Genomic DNA, 27,419 nt, shown 5'->3' with positions numbered 1-27,419 from the left:
TGTTCCAGCAGCTTACAATACAGCTTACAATATAAACAACAAATACATACACACATACATACAGCTTAAATTGTTTTATACAGTCTATGCTTACAACATGGGACAGGAGGATGATAAGGTGAATTTAGAATACAATAAAATACACTTAAATATATGAAATATTAGAGATGTATACACTTCAATCATTTGAATAATAACTGTTCCCTCTCATGTGCAACTATAGTACAGTCAATAAGCTCACTGTCTTTCTCACCCTACATTTTCCTGGTTTACAAATCTACATATATATTTTTAATTTGTTTTGAAGAAATCTTTATTGAAGGCGTTGGATATATTACATATTTTATAGGAAACTTGCATATGCAAATGTATAGTTATACATCTTACAATGCATTTAAGAAAACAAAGAAAACTACAAAGCTTTATTGGTTATGACAATATATTTCTTGATGAAATAATGATACATAAAAAAGATAGAAAATATAACTAATAAACAGTGAAATAAGATACATATTTATTCTTTAAATAAATATTGTATTAAATCTAAAGTGTGTGTGGCTTTTTTGTTGTTTACACATTTTAAAGAGTCTATAAAGTATTTACATTCAGTGACAAAAATTGAAAAGCCTGGGTGAGATTTATTTAATTATTTTAGGGGTAATTTAACAGTGCATTACATACAATTGGCAACAAAGTTATCTTCATCTCCCCACAAATCCACATATTAGTAATAATCTGTGAGCAATTACTACACCAGAATTATACCAGCAGGTGGCGCTAAAGGCCAATAAGGGCCATCACTTAATCTGCGGCCCTGCTGACAGTGGAAGTCAAGGGGTAAGAAAAGTAAACTACTTTTTAATGAATAAGAAGTTTCTTTTAAGTTAGTTAAGTTTCTTATTCCAGGTTCTCTCTGTGTAAAGCGACTTAAATCTTAATGTAGTTTCAATTCATAATGTAGAAGTGATCTGTTGGTAAATCATAAAATACTAAAATGTAAACCAAAAAAAAAAAAAGAGAAAAAGAAACCATTTTAAAATGCTTATTCTCTAACCAGCTTGTAAAAGAATAAAGATGGAGGAAATAAATTAATGAAGAGTGAACTTTTTTCAGTAACATGGTTGACAAACTTTAACACATTTTTAAAGTGCGGTTAACTTCACCCTTTAACTGTCCATAAAATGATGACTGTTAATTACTTTGGCTCACTCAGCACTTAATATTCTGTTTGTAATAAGACAAGCATTTAACTTCTTTTACAGGCTCAGTTTGTGACTCATGTGGTCTCTCAGCCTCAAATGGTAATTTTCAGGATATTACACAGCAGAGAGGGGCGGAGAGCTGAAGAGCCTCCTCGGTATTTCCCTCAGACTGCCAAGCACACAATGACAGAGAGCCACCGGTAGAGCAACATGCCAGATTCTGGATTTATTGTATGGATTATATTCTCCTCATGGGGTATGGAATCTTTCCTTTTCTTTATTTCACTGTTTCTTTCTTTCTCTCTCTCTGTTTCTTTCTTTCTCTGCTGTTTTTTTCATCAAACATCCCTGATATCCTTGCAGGAATAATGAGTGCTGGCAGTTTGAGGACTCTTCCTCATGTGAAGAAGTACCAAACAGTGATACCTCAGAGGCTGAAAGATTCATCTCAGGTTAATGATGCTGCTACACATCAGGTAAAACACTCTCTGCTTCTCTGTAAACTTACAATATTAGTTTGTAACCCTGTATCCAGAATGCATTAAAGTCTCTCCAACTCTCTCTTTGTGTGTGTAGACGTACCCTGATGTGGTCCAGTACTCTTTGACGATTGCAGGGAAGAACTACACGTTGCATCTGGAAAAGAACAAGTGAGAAACTTGAATTTTCCTTCTTTGACTCTAATCACATACTTCATATATTTTACAAATACTGTGCTTTCCTCCCCCAAACTATCAACATTACTGACGTTGAATACTCTGCTCTTTCAGAAATCTTGTTGGGAAAAACTTCTCTGTGACACATTATTCAGATCAGGGCACTCCAGTCACAACTACTCCTGATCTTGTGGTATGTAGCCTTATTTTCTTTAACTGCTATCATCAGTGTGATCCCTGCAGTCATTCTCAGCTTTAAAAATGTTATGCATCTTGTAATCAGTTGAATCTTCCAGATCTGGAGACCTACACATTTAAAGTGAATATTGTAAGAGTTAAGACAGATTAAACTAAGAATTTATTTAAACTGTATCTTCCTTTGGTCAGACTGAATCACTGTTCCATTTCACTTCATTCATTTTCTTTGAACGGTTAATGAAACAGACATGTGGGTGATTCAGATGCCAGAAATAGTTGTGGTACATAAAACAAACTATTAAACTCATTTTCAAGTTTGAAAGTAAAAGACACCCTGTGCCAACTGCCCACATAGTCTCAGTGGTTTTGTTGCGTTTGGCTTTCTGTTAAAACAGTTGGTGCAATTATTTTCTTGTCAGTCTGAAGTCAAAGTTGCAGCTCTCGAGTGTTAAATAAAAAAAAGGATTTGTCAAACACAGATCTTTCATTGGGATGATTGACCTACTTATGAATAAATCATATCCTGCATAAGATGAGTTTTTATTTTAGTCAAGTTTTTAAAGGCAGAATAACATAAAGAAACCTACATCCCTCAATAGATTAATAATGTAACCGCAAACTCATCCTCAGAATATTCCATAGGTACATTTCATGCAATACATCCTTCTTTTGAAATACCAGATATCATGACATCAAATTTCTCAACAACAAAGTTCCTCTTTTTGCCAAGTGATGACACTCACTGCAGGTCCGCATGCAAATGTGTAACAGGAAGTGACAAATAAGGTCATGATGTTGTTTCAGTTGCCTGTGACACACAGAACAAAATGATCTTCTTTGACAAGTTTCCAAACTCTGATTGCAAGAAAGTGTTAACTCAAGGAACTCCTTTTGTGACGAATAATTGATGTGTGTTCAGGGCCACTGCTATTATCATGGACACGTCATGGGCATGGAGGACTCGTCTGCCAGCGTGGGACTGTGCTCAGGAATCAAGTGAGTAATGCCAGAAGAGCTTCTTTTAATTTTCCAATATCTCTAATTACAAAAAGGTTATTGCTTTCCCAATAAGGGCTCCGAGTTTAATTAAACTCTTGATGATTTGAGACCCTGTCCAATCCAAAGTTCCACAGCATCCATTTCATCCATCATGAATACCACTGTGTCTCAGACCTGTTGCACAATATTCAAAGGCCATACAAACCCCTCTGGTGCTGTCTCCTTCTGCTGTAAAGGACCCTCTCTGTTTGAGTTAATAGCTGTGAAAACATAAAAGTCCAACATAAACAAATGTGCGTCTTGTAATCAGTTGACCTGTTTGAGAGTCAGACATGCTGAAGTTCTCTTTCTGGACCACAGGGGCTTTGTGCGTCTCCAGGACCAAATGTACCTCATTGAACCTCTATCTGGTGCCAAAGCGGGTCAGCAGGATGAGGTCCAGAGCTCCGAGGATCACAGTGACGAGGGTCTACACGCCGTTTACGACTACAAACACCTGAGGATAAAGAGGAGCTCCTGTTCCCATGGAAACACAACCACTTTCTATGATCACGGCCCTCGTTCATCTGGACTGTTCAAGCTGGGCAGTCTGGTAAGGACACACAGCAAGGACACACAGACAGAAACAACAGGCTTTGAAGAACTCAGCTGGTATCTGAGGATTATATTTGCTGCTTATTTCAAGCAAAATCAAGAAAATACTACAAACTAGAACTCTGTTTAACTGGGGCTCTGGTGCCAAATCAGAACAAAAACAGTTTCACCCTGAAAATCAAAAAATCTAATACATTAGAGCAAAATGATAAGTTAAAATGATCTCAAAATTAGACGTTTTTGTTGCACTTGACTTGAGATTTAAGTTGGATTCAAAGATTAAGATTAAACAAAAGTTAGAAATATGGTCAAAAATATATATTTTTCTTTTTTATTTCTACGTTTTAGGAAAATATTACATGCAGTATTATAAGCAACCACTTGCAAATGTAGTTTTTCTTATCTCAAGATCTAATGCAATGCTTTTGGACCATTATAATCCTGTTAAATGAGTATGACATTCATTATATCGCTTTGGTGCATCCTGCATTGAAGGAAGTGTAAAGAACTAAAAATCAGCATGAAAGCTCAACCAAGTTTCGATGCAGAGACTGCATGGGGATTACATGTTGAGTATTCATTAACCCTCCTGTTATGTTCGTTTCTCTGGAACAGCAATAATGTTCCTGGGTCAATTTGCCCCAGGGCATATTCAATTATCCAAAAGTGTCAGAACCCAAAAAAAATCCCAATACACATTTTTTTAATCAAATGTTTAGCTCCATTATTAACCATTTAAATCAAGATTTAGTCCATTGGTGTTCTTTAATTCTCATAGATCATGGTTCAATGAGGATAACTCACTCGTCTTTCATCAAAATGTATGTAAAAACTTTTTTAATGTACATTGGAAAGCCCTAAATATAAATACAATAGTTTTACATGACAAATATTTCTGTTTATTTTATATTTGGAATTTTATTTTTTTAATGACTTGATGTTGATAAATAACACAACTCCTCTTCTGTCACATGCTGCCCAGATTTTTATGCTGCATTTAGCTGGTTTGGAAGGCATATACTGCCTAAAATAGACTTTAAAAAGGGTCAATTTTTTAAATAATATTGGAGGACAGTGTTTGATTTAGATTTTCTCTAATCCATTCAATTTTCTGAAACTGTTTGGTCGATTTCAGATTTGCTTGCTCATATTTATGATTCTGAGGATTTGTTTATTTTTGTTTTGCTTTTTTTGGACGCGCTGAACAACATTGCTTTGGAGTTTAAAAAATGAAAGTAAATAAATAGTAAATGATGAAAATAGTATTAAATTGTGCAAAAAACAAGAATAAAAACCGTAAAAAAATAGTTAATTATTTTGATAAAACTCATGAATAAAGACATGGTATGTGTTCACATACGCTTGCAGTACTGATGGTATTTCCCACCTTTGTTGTCATTCAGAAAAGCAGAGCTCAAACCAAAGAGCATAAAAAGAAAGTCAGGACGGTGGAGCTGGTTGTTGTGGTCGACCACACTGAGGTTTGAGTCTTTATTGTCATCCTCTTACTAACTTTGTTGTAATGATACTGATTTTGTGGATAGTGCATTTCCACTTTGGTGTAAGAGGTGTTTTTCTCATCTTCAATACCTGAAATGCTTTTGAATGCATCACTAATTTATTTCTGATTCACTTTTTAGTACAAGAAGTTCAGCAATAAGAGGACAGTGGAGTCGAGAGTGCTTGAAATATCAAACCATGTGGACAAGGTACGTTTGTGTGTCTGTGTTAAGATGATTCACCTAAATGTTCTTGGAAAGATAACCAGGGCTGAGAAATGAGTGCATTATAAAGTTTGAGTGTTTGTAAATGTTGAATCATTTTGTTCAATCCCCCTCTGAACTGATCAGTCCTCCATCTTTTATTACCAATAACATGTCGATGGAGTGTATTTTCACTGCAGCACAGCCATGAGTAAGAAATCTGTCCTGATACTACTTGTTCTTTTCCGACTGGAATCTGACCAGTTAAAGGAAGCAAAAGTTCTCTCACTGAGAAAATCTAACTTTAACTGTGAATCTTCACACCCAAGCTGAAGATTTTCACACATATCACACTATCCTCTGTGCGTACTCTGATAAAGTCGAGCCAACATTACTGCATGTTCAAACAGCAGTAGACCCAACAGTGATTTCCTGTAGTAGAAGAGGCTTTTGTTCTTGGATTTCTAGCTTCACATGTTTGACTTATTGGAACTACATACCCGATATTTCATTCAGTTTTAGTGATTTCAAATTATGCTGTTCTGTTTCAGCTCTATCGACCGCTGAATATTCGCGTGATGCTGGTCGGTGTGGATATCTGGTCGTACAGAGATCAGATTGACGTCAGCACTAGCCCTGAGATCACCCTTGGACGCTTCCTGGAGTGGCGGCAGCGTAACCTCCTGCAGAGAACACAGCACGACAACGCACAGTTCATCACGTAAGACACGACTTAATTAAACGCCCTACTCCAAAGTCAATGACGAAAGTCTCAGGTGACTCTGCCATCCTCAGGTTACTGCTCAAGTGCACAGAAAATGTTTGGTGGTGTGATACTAAACAGATGCTGAATGAGGAGGTGATGTCTGTGAGGGATGATACTCCAGTGGTCCTACGAGTACCTAAATGTGCACTTATTACTTTTAAACAAACTCAGGGTCAGGATTATGTTTTTATTCTACCAGGCTGCACTGGAGAGCATAGCCAGGCACCAGGTGGCAAAACAGCTATCTGACATGAAGGTTATGGAGAGGAAATAAACCGGTCTGCTCAAAATACAAGCAGTCTATTCTCAGACCAGCACAGAAAGTACTGAACACCTGAAGTTATGAGTTTGACCTTCTAATATATGAAACATAATTCTGCAGTGTTAACTCAACTGTTTTTAAGATGTTTGTTTCTCCAGTCAAAAGTTGAAATAGCTCTGTCTTGAAGCTGTGGAGGTTTGGCAATGGCTTCACGGTGTTCCTTCTTTTTAAAACCTATCATTGTATTTTATCAAAGAGAACACGTGCAGTTTGGGTGATCTTCAATATGTAAAATAAGTGGCTTTTATTGGTATTTGCATCTCCATTTAAATGCTGTATTGGTATTCAAGTCCAAGACAGTTTTCTCAGTGACAGTAAAAGTGAACTGTTTAGTATGATGAAACTAAACCTGTCGCAGCTGGTGTCTAAACATTGATCCTCTTCTTTATCCAGAGGAGTGGATTTCGACGGTTCGACTGTCGGCTTAGCCAACACCAACGCCATGTGCACCTCCAACTCTGGAGCTGTCAATGAGGTAAGAAGAGGAGAAATAAAAAGATGGGAATGCATGTTGTTGATTTCAGTTGTCTGATTTTTTTTTTTGCACACCACATTCCCCAAAATATTGAATTATCACAACGTTCTAATTCCACATGGCCTTGGTGAGATGAATAATAGATAAGATCTAAGTGGGATTGAAACGTTATGATGATTAAAATATTTTGGGGTTCATGTTTTGGCGCATGTCTTCCTTTTTGATTGATGCTGTTGTTCCAATCACCCTGGACCTTCGGGGGCTCTATATAACTCTTTTCCTACTGTACATACAGGACCATAACACCAACTCAATAGGAGTGGCCTCCACGATTGCACACGAGATGGGTCACAACCTGGGCTTGTCCCATGACAATGAAAACTGTGTCTGTGGCTCCTCAATCACCAAAAAAGGCTGCATCATGTCAGAAAGCGTCGGGTAGGCTTTGCTTTTCAACCATAAACTATAAAATCTTAAATCTGGAAACTATAATATTAGTCTGTCTGTTGGTCTTTTTCCTCATTCCTGCTACTTCTTCTTCCAGCTTTGTGTATCCAAAGGAGTTCAGCAGCTGTAGTCAGCAGCAGCTCAGCAAGTTCTTGGACGAGGTGGACCCTGCCTGTCTGCTGGATTCTCCCTCTACTGATCGCGTCTACGGAGGGCCCGTGTGTGGGAACGCGTTCCTTGAGCCTGGAGAGGAGTGTGACTGTGGCAAGGCAGAGGTTTGTGCTTCAATACTTAAATTCCATCATATAGGGGAGGGTTGTGTGAAAATAGACACTATTAAAAGTCCTGATTTGGGTTATTTTCTGTATAAAAGTTGTAAAGCAGTGGCTCTGGAATGTACTCACAGTATTAACGTGAATATTAGCCCTCTGAAGGACATTTGTACTTTTCAATTTTATGTATTATAACTTCAAAATAAAAAGTACAACATCAACTTTACCCAAATTGGCTGACACCTAGTTCTGACACCTCTGCAGTCCAGCATTCAGATATTTCTTGGTACATCTTTAAAGACATTTCTTCATGTCACACTTGTTGTGTGAATGTACACATGATAGGAACACCGAGGGATTTCTTTTTTTATGTCATTTTTCAAGCATTTGGGTTGTAGTAGTCCTGTTGTTGCGGGGGCGGCTCGTAATGATGCAGAATCCAAATAACCAGTGATTATCCTCAAACATATTCAAGATGAAGTGACATGCCTGCCTCAGAAAATAAAGGAGTAAAATAAAGAAACGTGTGAAAATGTAGGAGGTAAATCACAAAAAGACATACTGAAGTAAAATGAAGATGCCTAACAACTCTACTGATGTACATTCAAGAGTTATGCCTACTTCCTTAATTCCCATCTGTGCACAAAGAACACAAATAAGAACAGATCTTAATATCCTGCACGCGTCTGTCTGTCTCCCAGGAATGTAAGAATCCCTGCTGTAATGCCACCACCTGCAAACTAAAAGCAGGAGCTGCGTGTGCAGAGGGAGAGTGCTGCCACAACTGCCAAGTGAGTAATACTCACTATTCTTTGTAGATGCATGAAATCCAACTGATGCTAAATGTGTTACCATAAAGCTAGACACTGTCTGACTGTGCCGTCTGGCCGCTTTTCTGTGAGTGTGTATATTTCAATAGTTGGTACATCACCATCTGTGTTTGTCTCCGCTCTGCAGCTCAAACCAACAGGCAGCGTCTGCAGACCAAAGACTGGTGATTGTGACCTTACAGAATACTGCACTGGCTTCTCCGCCTCCTGCCCAGCTGATGCCTACACTCAGAACGGCCGGTCATGTAGCCGGGGAAAGGGATACTGCTACAATGGACAGTGTCCTTCTCGGCAGGAACACTGCAAGAGGCTTTGGGGTCCAGGTAAAAACGTCAGACTGTTTACTTGAGTGTGCTTTGTGTGTAAAACGTCACACTTTGACATGTGCAGTCATCTTCTCTGTTTTAATTGTGTTTAGATGCTGAAGTGGGTGGAGAAGGTTGTTTCTACCAGCAAGGAAACTGCAGACGGACGCGGTTTGGTCAGAAATGTTCTAACCGGTATGTGATGAAAAGATAATAAAGCAGTATTGTTAACATGTTTGTTACAATATTGATGACTTTTCTAAACAGTGCTTGTTCTTTTTGGTCACAGAGATCAATCCTGTGGAACGCTTTATTGCACTGGAGGTTGGGAGTTTCCTGTAACATCCATCAAGTCCTTTTCACAATTAGGAAATGGGGACGTATGCAATGAGGCCAAAATGAAACCTGAAGATAACTACCCTGCAGATCTGCCCAAGGTGCCCACTGGAACCAAGTGTGGTGACAACATGGTAAGAAGACTATCTACAGCTGCAAAGCTGTGTTAACATCTCAGGATCTTTAGGGGGTCCTCAGTGTGTCTGTACTGCAGGAACCAGGGTTGAAAAAAAAATGTGGGACTTCATTTTTCTCCATAGTCTAAAGGTCTTAGCTTCTTTTAGTAGAAACATAGCTAATGTTGCTGTTAGCATCAGCTACACCTCCAAATCTTTGAACGGTGTAAATGTCCTCACTGTGTCTGTATCTGTCTTTCAGGTATGCTACAACCAACGGTGTCAGGGCATCAACAACATTAATGTGTACGGCACAGACGACTGTTCAGCCAAATGCAACAACAACGGGGTGAGAAACATGTTTACCTCATATACTTATGCTACAAGAATAATTAAATACAACATCCAATAACAAATTAGATGAAGGAAAGACACAAATTGGGGAATTCAAATAGAAAAAATCCAGCGAAACACAAAGATAGACAGCCTTTTTTTGTCAGCTGGTGTAGATTAAGAAAGAAAAAGTCAAACAAAGAGTTCAAGATAAGGAGATGAGCCTGTAGAAATGAGAAACCAGAGATATCCCAAATCACTTTTCTTGCTGTTTGACTTGAGTGCATTTATAATTTCAACTTCTGTTGCTGTGATCTCCTACAGGTTTGTAACCATGAGAGGAAGTGTCACTGCGACCCCGGCTGGGCCCCGCCTTACTGTGACGTTCAGCTGACAGAGCTGCCTGAAGGTACGGCACATGTTCGTTAGCCTGTCTACGATGTTAGCACTGACATTCATCATCCCTGTGTCTGCCTCTTCATCTGTCTGACCTCCTTACGACCACGCTGTACACGAGGCTGTGTCTCTGTTTTTTCACCAAGATTTAATACTTGAAGCAGACTTCTCATAGACTCTGAAACAATTGTGCTCTGTTCTGACGAGCACAAACAGACACTGATTTGATGGAATTCCCCTGTTAGTCAGATGCAGTAATGACGTTACCCAGATCATTCTGTTTCCTGAGCAGGTGACGAGTGCTGTCCAGCTAATCCTCAAGCAATAAATAGAGCTGGCAGAAGTACCCACAGTCTTTACTGAAGAGGAAGTGCAGATACATGAGTAAAAAATACTTTAATGAAAGTTCTTATTTGACTTTTGTCTAAAATTAAATTAAAAACATGCATGCCTTGACATTTTCCATGACATGTTCTCGATATTATATTAAAGCTCCTGTGAGGAGATTTCTGTTTGTGTTGATTTTGGCGCCCCCTGTGTACCCCTTATCTCATTACTGATCTTGTCCTGTACATGCATAAGTAGTGCTTTCTCACTAAAAAATCTCACCCAATCATGATGTTTTGCCAAGTTTTGCTAGAATGCTGTAAATCTTGTCCTGTGACACCTACCCTGCAGCAGAGGTTACAAGCATTAAACGTAGCAATATAGAGATAATAGATTATTTTGCTTGCAGTCCTTAATTCATAGCTAGCTAAAAACTTCTTACAGGAGCTTTAAATATGCTCGTGTGTACATAAGTTGGGGAGGTAATGTCGTGCTGCTCTGAATCTGCTCAGACGTCATTGGTAATGTCAATGGGTTCTCTTTCTTCCATGTCACAAGGACTCCGTGTTATTTATAGACACAACTTTCATTCGATGTCTCTTCTCGCTGACATGTTTTGTTCTCTTGCATTTTTTTTCTTCAACTCTTTTCCTTTATTTCCTCATATTAAGCCCATCCTACAGGATATGTGTTATTTTCTACACAAAGGAATCTTAATTCTTCTGTTAGTCTCTCATTTGAGTAGACATCTGAATTTGTAATAAAAAGGTATTTGTACCTTGCTGCTTCTCTCCTCTGACAGTAAAAGTGGGTTAAAATGACCAATGTGTGTCTATATGTGTGTGTTTGCAGTGGCAGGTACCGTGGTGTTAGCTGTGTCTCTGGCAGTTTGCTGTCTCCTGCTGTTGGTTGTTGTTATCGGGACTCTGATGTGCTGCTTGAAAAAGAGACGACCTGCAAAGAGGTACAGAGAGAAATAATTACACATGAAACCATGCACATGAAACTTTGATCACCTCCATGTTAAGCTGCAGCTTCTGTCTGTATTTCTCCCCAGATCCTTTCAATCTACCTCAGGACAATTCAACCCCTTGTTTCAGTCGAGCAGTACACGCAGCAGCCCTCGAGTCGGGGCGGCGCACATCAGCAAGCCCATATTTGTAGAGTCTTCAGCTGCTCAGGCCTGTAAACCTCTGACCTCTGCTCCTGCAAGACCACAAATGGGAGTGAAGCCCAGCAGAACAGCTCCAGAGGTGAGGGTTCATCTTATTTCATTTTGCCATTTCATTTCTATTTTGTCAACCATTGTTTCAAGTTCTTCCTTTTGTGTTGCTTATTCATTTTTTTGTTCTATGCTGCAAAAAAATCTAATCTTACCAAGCATATTTAATTTAGGAAACTGCATCCTCACTTGCTGTGCTTGCAGTTATTTTTACTCAGTGCAGTTAATTCCAACCTTATTTTTTGCATGGAATATCTTCAATAAGGTATTACATCTGGACTTGTCAGGTGAATGCAGCTTGTATTAAATGTAAAGATATATTTTGGCTAGAAACCAGATAAAAAACACTTTGTTTTTTATAGTGTATTTGTGAATTATCCAGTATTCCATACATAGATTTTATATGTTTTGCAAAGTGCTTATAGTGCTTATTTTTATCCATTCTTTACAAGTTAGCCTTCTCTTATAACTATTGCAAACCCATATGTGCATTTCCAGTAGGATGAAAACACCAGTTTTAGCAAGGTTTTGCAATCACCCCTCTCTCTTTATGTCCCAAACAGCCACCTAACAAAGCAGCTTCCGTACCTCAGCCATCAAAGCTGCATCAGGTAATTTGAATCTGTTTTATTCTCATTTTCTATGAAGAACATTTGCATTTACACTCATTGTTATTTGTTCATTTCTGCAGTTTTTTAATCAGTAAATACCTGTGTGTTTTTTATAGGTTGGAAGGCCCTTCATGCAGCCATCAAAAATTTCAAGCAAGCCAATCTACACTGAGGTAAATTGCACATATTATTAGACTTCATTGCACAACTTTTCCTAATAGACATTCATATTATGCTGCATAAAACAACATATTAGTTTGCTTTTACAAATAATTTTGTCCACTTCTTTCAGAATAAGCCACTACCTCCCTCCAGACCTCTGCCCCCACTTACAACAAAACCGGTGAGTGACTTTACAACTCATTTTACCTCGATCATCACGTCTGCATCACGTTTGGCTGTTAACCTTCTGCAGCTCTAACTTGAACATCTGCTCTTTTAAGATCTCGAAGCCAAAGCCTCCGATGCCCCCAGCGAAGCCGAAGCCCTCTGCAGCCCCGTCTGCTCTGCCTCACACTCTGCTGGTATGTATTCAGACAGCACTCAGACTGCCCCTGAAAATCCTCCAAATACTGGCACTCAGACATTCCTCATGTTATTCAAGGCTTCACGTTTATAGAGACGTCTGCGGCTTTGGACATTGTTCAACATAGCAGTGTAATGAAAAAGCAGTGGCTCAGTGTTAGTGAGTCAGTAAGTATAACCAGTGGACTTTTGGATAGAGAGGAAACTTTTATTCTGACAAAAGAACCTCCATGTTCATTCTTCTGCCTGCTCCAGCTTCTCTCTCACTGTTGTACATTTGTTTTTACACCAGTGCAGTGCCCAAAATAATGAGTAAGAGTAATAATGAGTAATGTAACAAATAATGAGTAGATTCTCCTTTGCACATTTAGACATTTAGAAAAGGAAGCAGATTTTGTTAGATATCTGCAAAAGTACTCCGTCATCATGATACAAAGTTTAACTCAGAAGCCAACAGGACTTGGTCGAAGTTCTCAATAAGTGTCACCTCTCACCCACAGAGCTGATGAAGCCTTTTACATGAGACACTTTTTCCAGAACTTCAACCACATTCAGATGACTCAGCTGTTGAACTTGGTACATCTTATGCTAAACATTTTATAAAACATAGCCATTTTTGATATTCACTAAAAAATATTCATCACAGCTACATCTAGTTTTGCACTATTAAAATGCTAATGGAATTTGTTGCATAAAAAGCGGCAACATACTGCAACTTCAATTGTAAACTCTGAAAATGGTGCTGTGAAATCTACCATTATTAGATGCAGCTATAAAAAAACTCCTGGATGGATTAATCAATGTATAGAAACTAAATTGGCTCACTTTGATGCTACTTTAATCTGGCAGCAAGGAACTTATAGTGGGTAACACAGAAGAAGAACTTGACAAGAGGGGGTTTGAATTTTATCATCGGTGTTATCTAGAGTTTGGAGGTCATCTGCATCCAGAAATCAGTGAGACAATTTGTGTTACTTTCTTTGTAACACTTACAAAAGTCATATAATAAATTGTCTCAGTGATTTCGATTCAAAACTATAAAAAATAACATAGAGAAAAGAGTGTACACTGGTGAACAGTTATCCTACTGTCAATGCACCCAAATAAAAATAAAGACTAAAAATAAACTGTATACAGTAGATGTAACAGACAGATAACATAAGAAGCATGTTTGTTAACTGTATTGTTTTTCTAGCTTGCAGGCAGAGCTGCTCTGATGCCCCCCAGCCGGCCCAGATGACAGAGGGAATAGTTGAGCCTGATGTAAACATCATGATCCTTTTGACAGCAAACACTGTTGTTGACCCATCAAGAAGGACCTGAAATCCTCTCAGGAGACACTTCTCTGTTTTTAAAGAGGAGACTCGATCCACTGAAGGATCAGCAACAAAGAGTGACAGAGCTTTTCTGTCACTTATCGTCTCTCTGAAGATTACTGCCGTCTGTGTCTTGCTTATGTAAGTCTTCAGTATGTTGATGGAAACCTGAAGCCCTGATTGACAGACTGTACGTCTGTGCTTTATAAATGACAAATGGCACTGCAGCCATGATGATTTTTTTTTTTTCTTTAAGGGAAACGTCTCTCTGCCTTGATCCTCGAATATGTGAAGACTTTATGAGGAAATTGCACTATTGATGCTGTATTTGTTTTAACTGTTACAATCCCCTCATGTAGATTTGGTACTCATTTTTTAAGGAATAATATTGTTAAGGGATTTTAAAATATTGCACCAATGTCTGCACTTTACAGATTTGTCTTATTAGGAACAAATGTTTGTGACATTTTCTTGCACAGTTTTCCTGTACTAACTTAGGTATGCTTGACTTTGTGAGGCTGAATTATCACGTACAGTTGTTTTGTTATGCATATACGTGTTTTTTGTCTTTAAGGGATTTTATATTGTATTTTCTATGCAGCAGACATGATCACAAAGTTCTCCCTTATCAATGCCAATGAATGTGGTCTTTTCTGCAAACTTTGAAATTAAATTTATTGAATTTACTCTAAAAATATTCTTTGCTATTTATTGAGATCTTCTTTATTCTGTAAAATGGAGCTTGAAATAAAGAATAATCACCAAAATCAAACATTTTTCTGTGTCTTCATATCTAGACGCTTTAACAGTTAGATTAGCTGTTGCCAGTGGTGGACAGTAACAAAGTAAATGATTTGAGTACAGTACTTAAGTACATTTTTTGAGTATCTGTACTTTACTTAAGTATTATTTTTTGGGGAAACTTATTATTTTTACTTCACTACATTTCTATCAGTGCTCTAGTTACTCACTACTTTTGCTTTGAAGTCAGCTCATGAATTTCCTTCTCTTTTCTGAAATCTGATCCCTAAGACAGTAACATGTGTTTGTGTAGTTCTGTTTGTCTCAGTGGTTTAGTCGTACCTGTATATCGTGAGTCTCCAGGGTTGAACGTGGAGCAAACACAGAGCATGTTTCATTCAGATCAGGCAGTTCATTTAGGAGGTGGTAATGATGGATTTAATTCTCCATCTGAGCACACAAGGCCATATCTTCAGCCTGTTAGAGGTTCTTGAAATGAAGAATGATACGTATCGTTTGACATGTTCTCCTTGTTTCTGCCCATACATACAAAAATTCAAAGTCCAACCTGAGAGAGTGTGTTGAGCTATGTAAGGTTCTTTCATTCCAGATGAACATTTCAAACTAAGTTGTCTGTGCTTGGAGTAACTTAGTTTCTGTTTTTATTCCATGGTATAATTTTTAAAGATTTCAAGTTATGGTTTCTAGATAAACATGATGTAAAAGAATATACTTTTATGTAGTCTTGACTGCACTCATGTATTTTGAAAATACAAAGTTTTGAGATTTTTTAAGAAGTACTTTGAATACTTAAATATTTTTAAAAGCAAGTACTCCAGTACTTTAACTCAAGTAATAATTTGACAGATTAACTTTCACTTGTGTTGGAGTAATATTTGATCTGGAGGATCTATACTTTGACTTAAGTAATGAAGACACGTGTGCACTTTGTCCACCACTGGATTTCAGGATGATGTCTTTTTGTTGTGTGCTGTATGTCTTGTGTTTTTTCATAGCTCGGGGCCATGTTTCCAATCAGTGCTCGACACTTACTATGTATCCTTTAACCTCAGTGAGTCATTATTGAATAACAAATCCCACTCAGCACCTTCAAATGCACAACAAATACCTGATTTTTGCATATTAGTATTTTTAAAAGCAAGTACTTCAGTACTTTAACTCAAGCAATAATTTGACAGAGCAACTTTCACTTGTGTTAGAGTAATATTTGACCCTGAGTATCTATACAATTCTTTATTGGCATGAACAAAGAAATGTTATTGCCAAAGCACATACATTCATACAATCATTATATATATTATATACATTATATATACAATTAATACATTTTAAGAAGTTATTTCCAATTAAAATTGGTGTTAAATGATTCTCAAGCAATCAAATTATGTCTTTATCGACACTTACCACAGCTTGCCAACTTTTTGGTAACCAGGGATGTAGTCCAGGAGGGATCAGATAAGCATAGCTGGTAATGTCCATCCTAGATTCAGACACATTGGATTTAACAGTGGTTCTCAACAGGGTTAACATGGCTGTAATACCACTTCAAGGTACAGATCAATGTTTGTGGGCTGACCAAAGAAACACCTTCATTTTTATTATGAAGCTGTACAAATTAAACAAACAAAAAGGAACAGGTATATATATATATACATACATATACATTAATCACACACCATATTCATTACATATTATATTCATCACATACATATCAACCACATATTACTACATTTTTTTTATTACATTACTTTATTTTATGAAGCTGTGTACTTTGTCCACCACTGGCTGTTGCCTAGCAACACCCCAAACAACCAGGTCTGAAGGGAAGCTATAAGCTAGTTAGCTCTGTGAGACAGTTTGGAGCTCCACAAACTGCCTGAAAACTGATACAAGTTTAAGGAAAATGGACCGAGAACTCACCGAAGAGGAACTGCAAGACCTTTACGCATGGATAGACAAAATCCCCCTCTCCCGACCCAAAAGACACATCACAAGAGACTTCAGTGACGGAGGTTTGTTTAGTCACCCGTGTGGTTTTTGACGCAGGAGCACAATAACCTTTCTTTAATTTATCACCACTTTCTTCTCTTGTTTGGTGGTTTACAACTAAAGTATGTGTTTATTCACTCACTTGTGAGCTGACTGTGCCTCTCCATGGATCCCTCTGTAGTGATGGCTGCAGAGGTTGTGAAACATTTCTTCCCAAAGCTTGTTGACCTGCACAACTACATCCCTGCAAGCTCCACACAGCAGAAGGCCAATAACTGGAGCCTTCTCAACAGGCAAGACACCAATTACTTTTTGTTATTTGTTTGTTTATTCAAGTTGAAAGTGCAGACAGAATTATACTAGGCCTGCAGAATGTGATAAAAACATATGGTCAAGATAAAAAAATCTGTAAAAACCATATAATAATGATGATAATAGTAATAATACATTTATTTTATATAGCGCTTTTCAAAAATTAAAAGACACTGTACAATTGTTAAAATCAATACAAGCAAAAAAAAATAACAGATCAAACAAAACAACAGTACAATCACAAATTAAAAGCTCACTTTAAAAGGCGAGTTTTTAAAAGAGATTTGAATGTTGAAGGGTCAGAGCAGTTTTGGATATGGGAGGGGAGTGATTTCCAGAGGGTGGGGGCGGCTACTGAGAAGACTCTGTCCCCCAAGGTTCGGTGCTTGGTTCTGTGAGGTGGGGACAGGAGGTTGGCACAGGGGCGTTGCTAGGCATAAAGCTCTACTGGGGCACAGGTCCCCTACTATTTCCCCTTCCTCACACACACACACACACACACACACACACACACACACACACACACACACACACACACACACACACACACTTTTTATGCAAAGGCGTTTTCTCGTGCTCTCTAAAGACATCCAGAGCTTTTTTTGTAGTTAGTGAAACCAGTGCTCACAAATGTGTCATATTTCATGTGTTTACCAAACATCCTACATGAGAAACAAAAATCTGCATCTCTATTTGCAGAATATTATAACCAGGGAAAGCTTTCAAACCATTGTGAATTTAATGATGTTTTTTTTTAACCCTAAGCAGTGCTGGGGATAGTGGGACTTCACTTGTTTAGGAATTAATGAATGTATGGGAAACAATGCGGTGGATGCAACACATTTACAACTGCTCCTAAAGTCTTTTCCTTTACTTCCGATTGCCAGTCCGCCCCTGATACTGGGGCACAGCTCATTTATACTGCGGCACGTGCCCCAGTAAAGGGGTCTGGCAATGCTCCTGGGTTGGCGTGTGAGGAACGCAGGTCACGGGAAGGAGTGTGATGGTGGAGGAGGTCAGTGAGTTAGGAAGGAATACAACATTTCAAGAATAAAGGATAGAAAGCATCTATCAGATTGGGGGAGCTTCCCTTTGTCACTTGAAGGAGTTGAAATGTTCATAATCAACACATCATCATGCCTCTCAGCTGCACAGATCTGACTTTGATGACATGTCCACATTTCTCCTACAAGAAGAAACACTCGACAAAAAATGATGCAAACTTAAAGATGAGTGGTTGCTAGTCCATGAAATCCTGAGACTGAACATTTGCTGAGGGCTACGAAGGGACTCTGCATCTGGTCCTGAGAACCAGTCCAACACACCCACTCATCCTCTCCCTGGACAAAGATGGCTCACTGCCAGCAACAGATTTATTGGTCTTCACTGTAAACACATTGGGCCCTATAGGGTTTGTCACCACCAGTTAAATCACTTTCAGTCTACTGTTCCTATTGTGTCTACTTCTGTCAATTGGAAACACATGTGTTTATTAACATTCATTGATTTATTTATCTGCTCTGTGGACAGGAAGGTGTTTTCCAAGCTGAACTTCACAGTGCCTGAGGAGACTGTGAGGAAGGTTGCACTGAACAGCACAGGAGTGATAGAGTCCGTACTGAAAGCCCTGAGGGAGAAGATAGAGAGGAAACTTGAACACACAACAGAGAATGTATTGCCCTACAACGTATGTTTGTTCTCATAGTCGCTTTTTTTCTGACTGAATGCTTTTATAAACTCTTAAAGCCAGCAATAATCAATCTGTCTGCCTTGACAATCATAAGGCAGTTTTTGGTTCCTGGTGGAAGTCATATTGCTTGATTTCTTTAAAAACAATCATCAACAATATTTCTTTTTTAATTCAGGGTTTGGAATACTTTGACCATGAGAACCAGGAGCAACACCATACTGGTAAAATTGCAATTCCTTAACTTGTGCTTTTATGTCTTTATGATTTTAACATACAGGTAACTGAGAGGTGCCACTGTAAAGAGATTATCACTGATATCCTAAGGTTAAGAACATGATATATGCAAAAGTTATGATAATATAGGTAAATAAAATAGATAAATAAATGAAAAATAAAAAAGAAGTTTCTGAAAGAACTGAGGATACTGTGTCATTATATAGTAATGAGGAAACACTGGAGCTCACAAAATAAAATTAATTAATAAGATGATAAAATATTAAACCAGTAAAATAAACTATTATGCTATACTTAAAAAGTGACTAAAATTGTAACTAGATAATGTTATAGCTAATCAGTGTATATACACAAATGCACACACATAAAGACAAAAGATATAAAAACAACTTATTACTCATTCTTAAAAGAACAGAAACTCGCAGCAGATCTCAGGTCATCTAGAGGATTTTTCCAGAAAAGCTACCACAGGAATTAAATGCACCTTTTACCAGATTACTTTAAAGTCTGCAGTATTTAGCCTTACATCATTGCACAGATAAAAATACTTCAGAAGTTTCTTTCCACAAGAAATTACTTTTAAATGGGGAAATAACATGAAATACAGAAATTAGAAGCGCTGAATTAACAAGAATACGATGACTGTGTTTTGACTTTATGCCTCGTGCAGAATTTTTCCCTTCGTTGGTGTCATCTGTGGAGTGTATTAGCTGACACACGCCGTCTGTAACCCTGAGTGAAGCTGCAGAGTCTAAAATGTTGTTTCTTTTTTAGCACAGGGAGAGAAGTGGGTGTCATTTTAGATGGTTTCTTTTCAATGTTTCTTTATCTGAAAGCTGACAAATCCTAAATCATCATATTTAAGACAAACAGGGGTGTTTTCTGAGTCAGAGAGGAAAGCTGTAAAGGTCGATTCTGCCTCTTAGAGTGATATTTTTCCAAGATCTTATCTGCTTCCTGCCTTATCTCTCCTGTTTTGACATTGTCAGAGTTTTCGTCTGCTAACAGCTCTGCGAATGTTAATCCATCTCAGAGATAGCAGTGACCACACAGAGACACAAACATACCTACATCAACCACATCAGACACCACTGATTAGTGAATAACAGGACCCTTAGGGAGTGTCCCTCTTCCGTTTCCCACACCTCATCTGTCCCTGAAAGTACCCTGCAAAGCTGACCTCAGACCTGTGCCTCCTTCCTCTGCTCTGTCCTCTTCTATCCACACCCAGTCCACCCTCTCTCTCACACACACAAACACACACACAGGTCCTCATATCAGCTCCCCACATCACCAGATGGCCTTTATCACCAGCCTGAGCTCAGCACTGCTGGACTTAAAGGCCTCATCATTTTTCCTTCTCCATCTCCTTATCTTACCTCTGTGTTTCTCGCTCTATCTGCCTGCTTTCTTACATCTTACCTTTACCCTACTTTTCACACACGTTTCACTGGATTAACTTGAGCTTTCATTAGTTATTTTTTGTTCACATGACAGTCGAAGATGTGTAAGTTTTGTGTTGTTGTTGTTGTTTGCAGAAATTCAACAGAATGAAGCTAAACTTCTGGCTCAGCTTACAGGAGAAGAGAGGAAAAGAGACGCAAACCTCAAACTCAATAACGGGTATGATGAAAGTAATGATTTAAAAATTGATTCAATTATTTAATTGAAGCTATTATAATAATGATATGTCTCTGTTTTCTTTGGTTTTACAGTAAACAGCAGCAGACAGTGCAGTTTTACCAAAACATGGACCCTGCTTTACGACTTATCCTGCAGGAAAAAGAGAAAGCTGTCCTGGCTTTGCAGGAGACAGTGGGGGTAAACACACTCACACACACACACACACACACAGACATTTTCCACACCGACATACACACAGGGCTAAATCCGGGAAACACTCAGCTGGCTGGTTGGACATCTGCAAACAAAATTGTTTTACGTCTTGATGTCCTGCAGGGAAGAACAAAGTCTCACTCTCTCTCTCTCTCTCTCTCTCTCTCTCTCTCTCTCTCTCTCTCTCTCTCTCTCTCACACACACACCTACCTGTAATAATGTTAACAATATGTGTGTCACAGTGTGTGTTGTGTGTGTGTGTGTGTGTGTGTGTGTGCGCACGATACATGCGTCATGAGCCATGTCAGCAGTGGTCAGTGACTCAGTACCACCTCACAGGATATAACTTTTTTTCTCTCTCTGCCTGTGGCCACATCTGCACATGAGGAAAAAAAAAGTGCAACATGCCCTTCCTCTACTTGAAGAAGATTTTGTTTCATCAGTGAGGAAATTCACAGCTCTAGAAATAAACTTCCTCTGGTTTCATCACGTCCTTTTTGCGTTGTTGTGTGCAGATCTTGCAGTTGAAAGTGAATCGGTTGGAGCACTTGGTTCACCTGAAGGACACAAGGATTGAAGATCTGATGCAGCATTTGGTAGCAAACAAAGGAAAAGGCAAAGCACACTGATACAAACATGTACACACTCCCAGTCCAAACTTCAATAAACTCTTACTTCATGAAAAACATTATTTTAAGTAGAGGTTCAGTTTTGAGATCATCGTCCAAAAAGCTCAAATCAATCACACTTCTTCAAATACGGCACTGAGACATGAGATGTTACTATTCTTTGACTCAGAATATTTATGAATACATTAAATTTGTTGTTTCAATGTGCCTGTTATCTCAACAGCATTGGAAATGAGGAAAACATCAGTGTCTTTTTGAGATTAAATAAAGATTTGAAATGAAAATAATTACAGTGAGAAACAAAAGGAACAACATAAATCACAAAACTATCAAAAAATGTAACAGACGTTCCTTCAGCTCACTATCTTAAAGGTACAGTGTATATTTCAGCGGAATTTAATAGGACAAGTTACTTTAGAATCCCCTGAATATAAAAATAATTTTCTTTTGTTAACTTAGAATGAGCCTTTTATATCTACATAGGAGTGCCCTCTTTCACAGAAGCCTCCATCTTGCACCTCCATGTTTCTACGGTAGCACAGAATGGACAAACTACTAACATTTCCATGCTTGTATCCAGTGAGTTGCTGCACGAAATGCACCGCTTGGAAAAGAGAGATGAAAAGTGGTTGTTGTGTGTGGAAGAATTTGTATTTATAAATGTTTGTGATGGTAAAAACTTGACAAATGGAGGATCATACTTATCATGCATCACAAGAGCTTTTTGTCCTTAAAGGCCACCGTTGCCTACAAGAGAGGTGAGCAAGGGAGCTTTTCAATCTAGAATCTTACTGCTAGATATTCCCGTTTCTACACACTCTCTACAAATAAAGAGCTTAGAGATTCCACCTATCACCACTTCTCGCTGTATGATATGTCCGGTTTTAAAATGAAGCAGGAAACAATCTTTTACATCATGTAATCATCATCGTTCATGGTTTGTTAAGAGCCTTTGACCCTGCTTTCAGAAAATTATCCATTTAATGTCAGAAATTTTACTTCAGGAGAGATGGAACCAAAATGCAGGCTTTTAGAATCTAATGATATATTAGAGTTTCAGATGGTCTGCACTGCTTTCTGAGAGAAGTATGTTATTTGAGATGAAAAATCAGGAGCTTATTGAATTCATTAATATTCTTTATTTCATAATTGAACAAAAAAGTGAACTCTATAATAGAGATACTTTTGCACACCTGTAGATATTGAATAGTATGTTTGTGTGTGTAAATTTGTTCACAGGAGATGCAACGGTACATTGTCCATTAGCCTCTTTAATGTGAAGTTGTTTCTATGAATAGTCCCTTCTGTGCCTTTACACAGCCTTTGATGTCTAACTGCCTCATAAAACACCAAACACATCATCTGAATCGTCTTTATGAATGTAAATATAAGCAGAGTATATCTGTCTAAAATGGAAATTTACTTCTGCAATAATAAAAAAAAACATGCAGTAACAAGTTTCAACAGTGTCATTTCCGTCTGCTTTTAAAGTTGCGTCACTGATTTTCTCTGAAATTCTTCTTCCTGTCAATGTGCGAACATTGATCAACTATCTAATGAAACATCTGATTCTATACCGGAACTGACTTCAGTGTTAATGTATGACGAAGCTGAGACATGACTAAATATGGTCAAACATAGCGGACAAGAAATTACAGAGCATCTCGAGCTCAGTGGTTAAAAAAGACAAGTATTATCTTTATATGGTAGTAGCAGTTGACCTAATTTCTGTGGAACCAGGTCATGCCAGTGAGATGAGATTTGGTCTGTGGCCTGAGGCTGTGACTGACTTTTGTTTTCCTGATCACCTTCATAACACCTGGTCTATGATTGTCAACACTTAGACAACACAGCATTGAGGTACTAACCCTACATCTGTCAGAAGGAGGTCTAGACCACACTATGTCAAATTATGAACAGAGACCCAACTTCAAGACAGGGTAAGACTCAGTCTGACCCCACCTTAATCCATCATGAGCATTGCACATCGCAGTATTTAGCTAGTTACAGTGGTGAGGAAAAACTTCCTTTTAACAGGCAGAAACCTCAGGCAGAACCAGACTCATGTCAGACAGCCATCATGCCTCGACCGAGTTGGGTCTGGAAAGACCGATAGAGGGGAGTAAGAGAGAGAGGTGATAGTGATGAGACGAGTAGTAGAAGCTGTTGCCGCTGGAGTCCAGCACGTCCGTATCAGCTGGAGTCCAGATCGTCCACAGCAGGAGGACGCCTACGGCAGCTCAGAGGAATCTACGAGACAATGGAGCTCAGGGACTCCAGAAAGGTCTATGGTTAGTAACTTTAATGGGACAGGCAGAGTTAAAGTAAGTGATGAGGGGGTTGGGGGGAAGGGGGTGAGCTAGGATCCCAGTGTGTCAGTGTGCCAGTTCCCCCGGCAGTCTAGGCCTATAGCAGCATGACAAAAGCTGGTCCAAGCCTGATCCAGCTCTAACTATAAGCTTTATCAAAAAGGAAAGTTTTAAGTCTACTCCTAAAAGTGGAGAGGGTGTCTGCCTCCCGGACCCTGACTGGTAGATGATTCCAAAGGAGAGGGGCCTGATAACTGAAGGTTCTACCTCCCACACTACTTTTAGAGATTTTAGGTACAACTAGCAAGCCTGCATGTTGGGAGCGTAGAGTTCTAGAGGGGTAATAGGGCACTATGAGCTCTTTAAGATACGAGGGTGCCTGATTTTTAAGGGCTTTGTAGGTTAAAAGAAGGATTTTAAATTCTATTCTACATCTTATTGGGAGCCAGTGTAGAGAAGCTAACACTGGAGAAATGTGCTCCCTCTTCCTAGTTTTAGTCAATACTCGAGCTGCGAGGTAACAAATGCATGGACTAGTTTTTGATCCTTTATTTAGACTTTTATCACACCTCTGTATCTAATTACAAATGATACCAACCTGCATAAAGAACCCTGCATGCATGCATGCATGAATGTTACAGTGCAAAGTCAAATCCACCAGTTCACCAATAAGTCAGCAGCAAATTTCTTCTTAATGTTGAGCAACTCAAACCCTTCCACTTATCTTGTGTGGACCAGGGCATCTCTTATGCAACCCCTGCTGCTGCTGTGCAATTTTTTTAACATTAAAATTCATAAGAAAAAAATCAAGCAATGTGAAATATTATCAGTAAAGATTGCTCTCTAAAGAAAGCAGCATGTCATAAACTATTATCACCATCAAATTCATCTTGGTATGGACTTTTAGAGAGTATGTTTAAATCAAGAGCAAAACTACTGTAAGTATACATAAGTACGGAAAGGTTAGCAAACCAAACTAAAAACAGGGAAGTATGTTGAAAGCACAGCACAGTCTGTGCTCATTGTGCTTTATTTTTTAAGCTTTAAAGCAGTCATTAGATACATAGAATACATTCAAATTACAAGAGGGAAAATGTATTAACAAAATGCACGGGTGATTTTCAAAAAGGTCAAAAACTCAAACCAACAGACAGAGACATCCTGAGGTTTGGTCTGTGTGAGCTACACAGATAAGACACTCAATCCCAATTCACCCCCTGCCTCTACCACTCAGCCCTACCCTTCGATCTGCACGGTCACATCTAGAGGGGTGGGTGATGGAAAGTGGAGAAGTGTGAGGGCTACCTGGCTTTTTGAACAGAGATTTGTCAGGGACACACGCCAAACGGATAACCACCGTGTTAGGATAACCATTGTAAGTAGATGCATCGTGCAGACGTGCCAGAATTTTCTTCAGTTAAACAAAGAAAAAACTGAAATGTTTTTGAAGCCAAGGAAGAAAGGTTAAAGGTTACTGCTCTGCTTCAATCTGCAACGATGAAATGTTCAAACCAAGCCAGAAACCTTGGTGTAGTCTTAGACTCAGACCTTCATTTCAGCAGCCACATTAAGACAATTACAAAGTCAGCCTACTATCAACTTAAGAATATATCAAGGATTAAAGGACTTTTGTCTCAGCAGGATGCAGAGAAACTCGTCCATGCATTTATCTTTAGCAGACTAGACTACTGTAACGGTGTCTTTACAGGACTCCCTAAAAAGTCCATCAGACGCCTGCAGCTTATACAGAATGCTGCTGCTCGAGTCCTAACAAGGACCAACAAAGTAGACCACATCACTCCAGTTCTTAGATCCCTACACTGGCTTCCTGTCTGTCAGAGAATAGACTTTAAAATCCTGCTGATGGTTTATAAAACACAGAATGGCTGAGGCCCAAAATACATTGCTGATCTGCTACTACTTTATGAACCACCTCACCCTCTGAGGTCATCAGGTACTGGTCTGCTTTCAGTCCTGAGAGTCAGAACGAAACATGGTGAAGCAGCGTTTAGTCATTATGCACCACATATCTGGAACACACTCCCTGAAAGCTGCAGGTCTGCTCCAACTCTCACCTCTTTTAAATCAAAGACTAAGACTTTTTTATTTGCCACTGCCTTCCTATCTTAGCTTATTTTAACTCAATTTAAATGCAAATTGTAATATTATTTTGTAATGTATTTGTAATTTTCCTTTTCTTTTCTGTTTTATTATATTTGTCATTTTAATTGTGCTCTTTTATGCTTGTCTAAATGTTTCCAATGCTTTTACTGTTTTAATGCAAAGCACATTGAGTTGCCCTTGTGTATAAAAATTTGCCTTTCAAATACAGTTAAGCTGCTTTGCCTAAAACTGCCTTGTGTTATCTTAGTTTATCACCCGGGCATCGCCTGGCTGTGTTAAATACTTGATTGTGATTGGTCAAAACCCCTCGACAACCTCTTGAAAACTGATAAATCCTGCATAACAAGAGCAACGACAGAGCAGTTCACTCCCTTCTGTACAACGGAAAGAAGAGATGCTTTATCTAACTTGACATACAGTCAAGTGGTTTGAACAGGCATCCACAAACTCTCATGACATCATCAGCGTTACTTTGAATAAACTAACATTTGTGTGTAAACTTGATGGAGTGTCCTTTTAAGACTGACTAACAGCAGAATAATAAACCAGAACAAATGAGTTGCCTCCAAAGAGTCTTCAGAGCCCATCCAGTGAATAAGGAGTGATGAGAAACAGTAAAGCTAATGCTCTTTGTGTGAATGTGTGTTTGCACAAACACACATAGGACAGGAATGTGAGAAAACTGCAGAACAGAGCAGCTATTGATGATGGCGCTGCCTGCCGCTGATGAATCATATTCAGTATCTCGCTGCTGTTTGGGGAGCAGATTTTTTACAGTGAGAGAGAGGAGGGGGGCCACACCCTTGAATCTCTGGGGAGGGACGGATCCAGGGAGGAGTCAAGGCTAGAGGGATCATGCAGGATCTGATGAGTGAAGGCTAAAGGAAGGAAAGAGAAGCGCTGGCTCATCCAGGAAGAAGAAAAACCCTGAACTTGACCCCAACATCCTGAGAGGCAGGGGGTTTAAACTTACTGGATGCGCACCCCAAATCAGACCACCCACAAAAATGAGCACAGACGTCCAGAGAGAACCTCCGGTTAAGAAAACAAGATGAGGATGAGGAACGTTTATTTGCACGTATAAACATGCTCTGTGGTCATATTTCACACAAGCCCTGACATCATTAAAAAAACAGATCTGGGTCAGACTGAAACAAACACCCTTACTCAGAAAGAGTCCTGGTTTTGCTGTGAAAGGACCAAATATCACTGTATGAGAGGTCTAAGAGGTCATAAGAGGTAGTTCTGCTTCATCTGGTCATTGAGGCAGCACACACACACAAACACACACTCACACACTGAAGGCAGCCCAGACATCCTCTGTGAGCAGCTGACCAGCCCTGCTGAGGGCAGGACTTGAGGTTTAGACTCAAGTCTCCAGGGATGAATGTCTTACAAACCCAGCAGACGAGCACATAGCTGTTTTTATAATGTTTACAAGACAATATGTGGGTTAGAGCAACAGGGACTGTGTGATGGATTGTGTGTGTATTTTCAGTAGCTGTTCCCTGAATCATTCTTGTGCTGTTTCCAACGCCCAAACCTCCAAGTATGTGACTAGAGAACACGTGCAAGTTATATG

General features: G+C 38.9%; 2 protein-coding genes and 1 long non-coding RNA gene across 6 annotated transcripts; 2 read left to right on the top strand and 1 right to left on the bottom strand.

Annotated features, from left to right (window-relative positions):
• Positions 1-1,066: 1,066 nt before the first annotated feature.
• On the bottom strand, positions 1,067-16,977 carry LOC117811211. 4 transcript variants are annotated; one of them, XR_004630953.1, is made up of 8 exons: positions 16,845-16,977; positions 16,118-16,193; positions 11,140-11,231; positions 5,853-6,035; positions 3,447-3,644; positions 3,261-3,315; positions 1,711-1,838; positions 1,067-1,636 (listed from the first exon to the last, which is right to left on the bottom strand). It is a non-coding gene; the product is annotated as an uncharacterized LOC117811211 (long non-coding RNA). The 4 variants fall into 4 exon arrangements; XR_004630952.1 differs by lacking the exon at positions 5,853-6,035 and adding an exon at positions 6,790-6,904 and having other exon boundaries at positions 1,541-1,636; positions 1,785-1,838; XR_004630951.1 differs by lacking the exon at positions 5,853-6,035.
• adam8a (ADAM metallopeptidase domain 8a) lies at positions 1,356-14,723 on the top strand. The gene is made up of 25 exons (XM_034681345.1): positions 1,356-1,458; positions 1,566-1,678; positions 1,779-1,852; positions 1,973-2,051; positions 2,976-3,052; positions 3,416-3,647; positions 5,053-5,130; positions 5,290-5,358; positions 5,904-6,073; positions 6,834-6,915; positions 7,211-7,353; positions 7,460-7,637; positions 8,336-8,425; positions 8,592-8,787; positions 8,883-8,964; positions 9,059-9,239; positions 9,484-9,570; positions 9,879-9,963; positions 11,130-11,241; positions 11,335-11,530; positions 12,063-12,110; positions 12,227-12,283; positions 12,403-12,453; positions 12,554-12,634; positions 13,831-14,723. Exons 1-25 carry the CDS (start codon positions 1,413-1,415, stop codon positions 13,873-13,875), a joined length of 2,652 nt encoding a protein of 883 aa, XP_034537236.1. The 5' UTR covers positions 1,356-1,412; the 3' UTR covers positions 13,876-14,723.
• On the top strand, positions 16,499-21,466 carry spef1 (sperm flagellar 1). Its single transcript, XM_034681351.1, has 7 exons — positions 16,499-16,725; positions 16,884-16,995; positions 18,545-18,701; positions 18,880-18,925; positions 20,477-20,561; positions 20,654-20,759; positions 21,291-21,466. Exons 1-7 carry the CDS (start codon positions 16,617-16,619, stop codon positions 21,402-21,404), a joined length of 729 nt encoding a protein of 242 aa, XP_034537242.1. The 5' UTR covers positions 16,499-16,616; the 3' UTR covers positions 21,405-21,466.
• Positions 21,467-27,419: the final 5,953 nt, after the last annotated feature.

This window comes from Notolabrus celidotus, chromosome 4 (assembly GCF_009762535.1).
Source record: "Notolabrus celidotus isolate fNotCel1 chromosome 4, fNotCel1.pri, whole genome shotgun sequence".
Classification (NCBI taxonomy): domain Eukaryota; kingdom Metazoa; phylum Chordata; class Actinopteri; order Labriformes; family Labridae; genus Notolabrus; species Notolabrus celidotus.
Note: the sequence above shows the minus strand (reverse complement) of the source record. Positions and strands in the feature narration are given on the sequence as shown.

Bases quoted from the DNA above. Each gene is read 5' to 3' on its own strand.
- adam8a (XM_034681345.1), top strand. From the start codon at position 1,413: ATGCCAGATTCTGGATTTATTGTATGGATTATATTCTCCTCATGGG. The intron at 2,052-2,975 runs GTATGTAGCCTT...ATGTGTGTTCAG, and splicing joins CAACTACTCCTGATCTTGTG to GGCCACTGCTATTATCATGG. The intron at 11,242-11,334 runs GTACAGAGAGAA...ATTTCTCCCCAG, and splicing joins AAGAGACGACCTGCAAAGAG to ATCCTTTCAATCTACCTCAG.
- spef1 (XM_034681351.1), top strand. From the start codon at position 16,617: ATGGACCGAGAACTCACCGAAGAGGAACTGCAAGACCTTTACGCATGG. The intron at 16,726-16,883 runs GTTTGTTTAGTC...ATCCCTCTGTAG, and splicing joins AAGAGACTTCAGTGACGGAG to TGATGGCTGCAGAGGTTGTG. The intron at 20,760-21,290 runs GTAAACACACTC...TGTTGTGTGCAG, and splicing joins CTTTGCAGGAGACAGTGGGG to ATCTTGCAGTTGAAAGTGAA.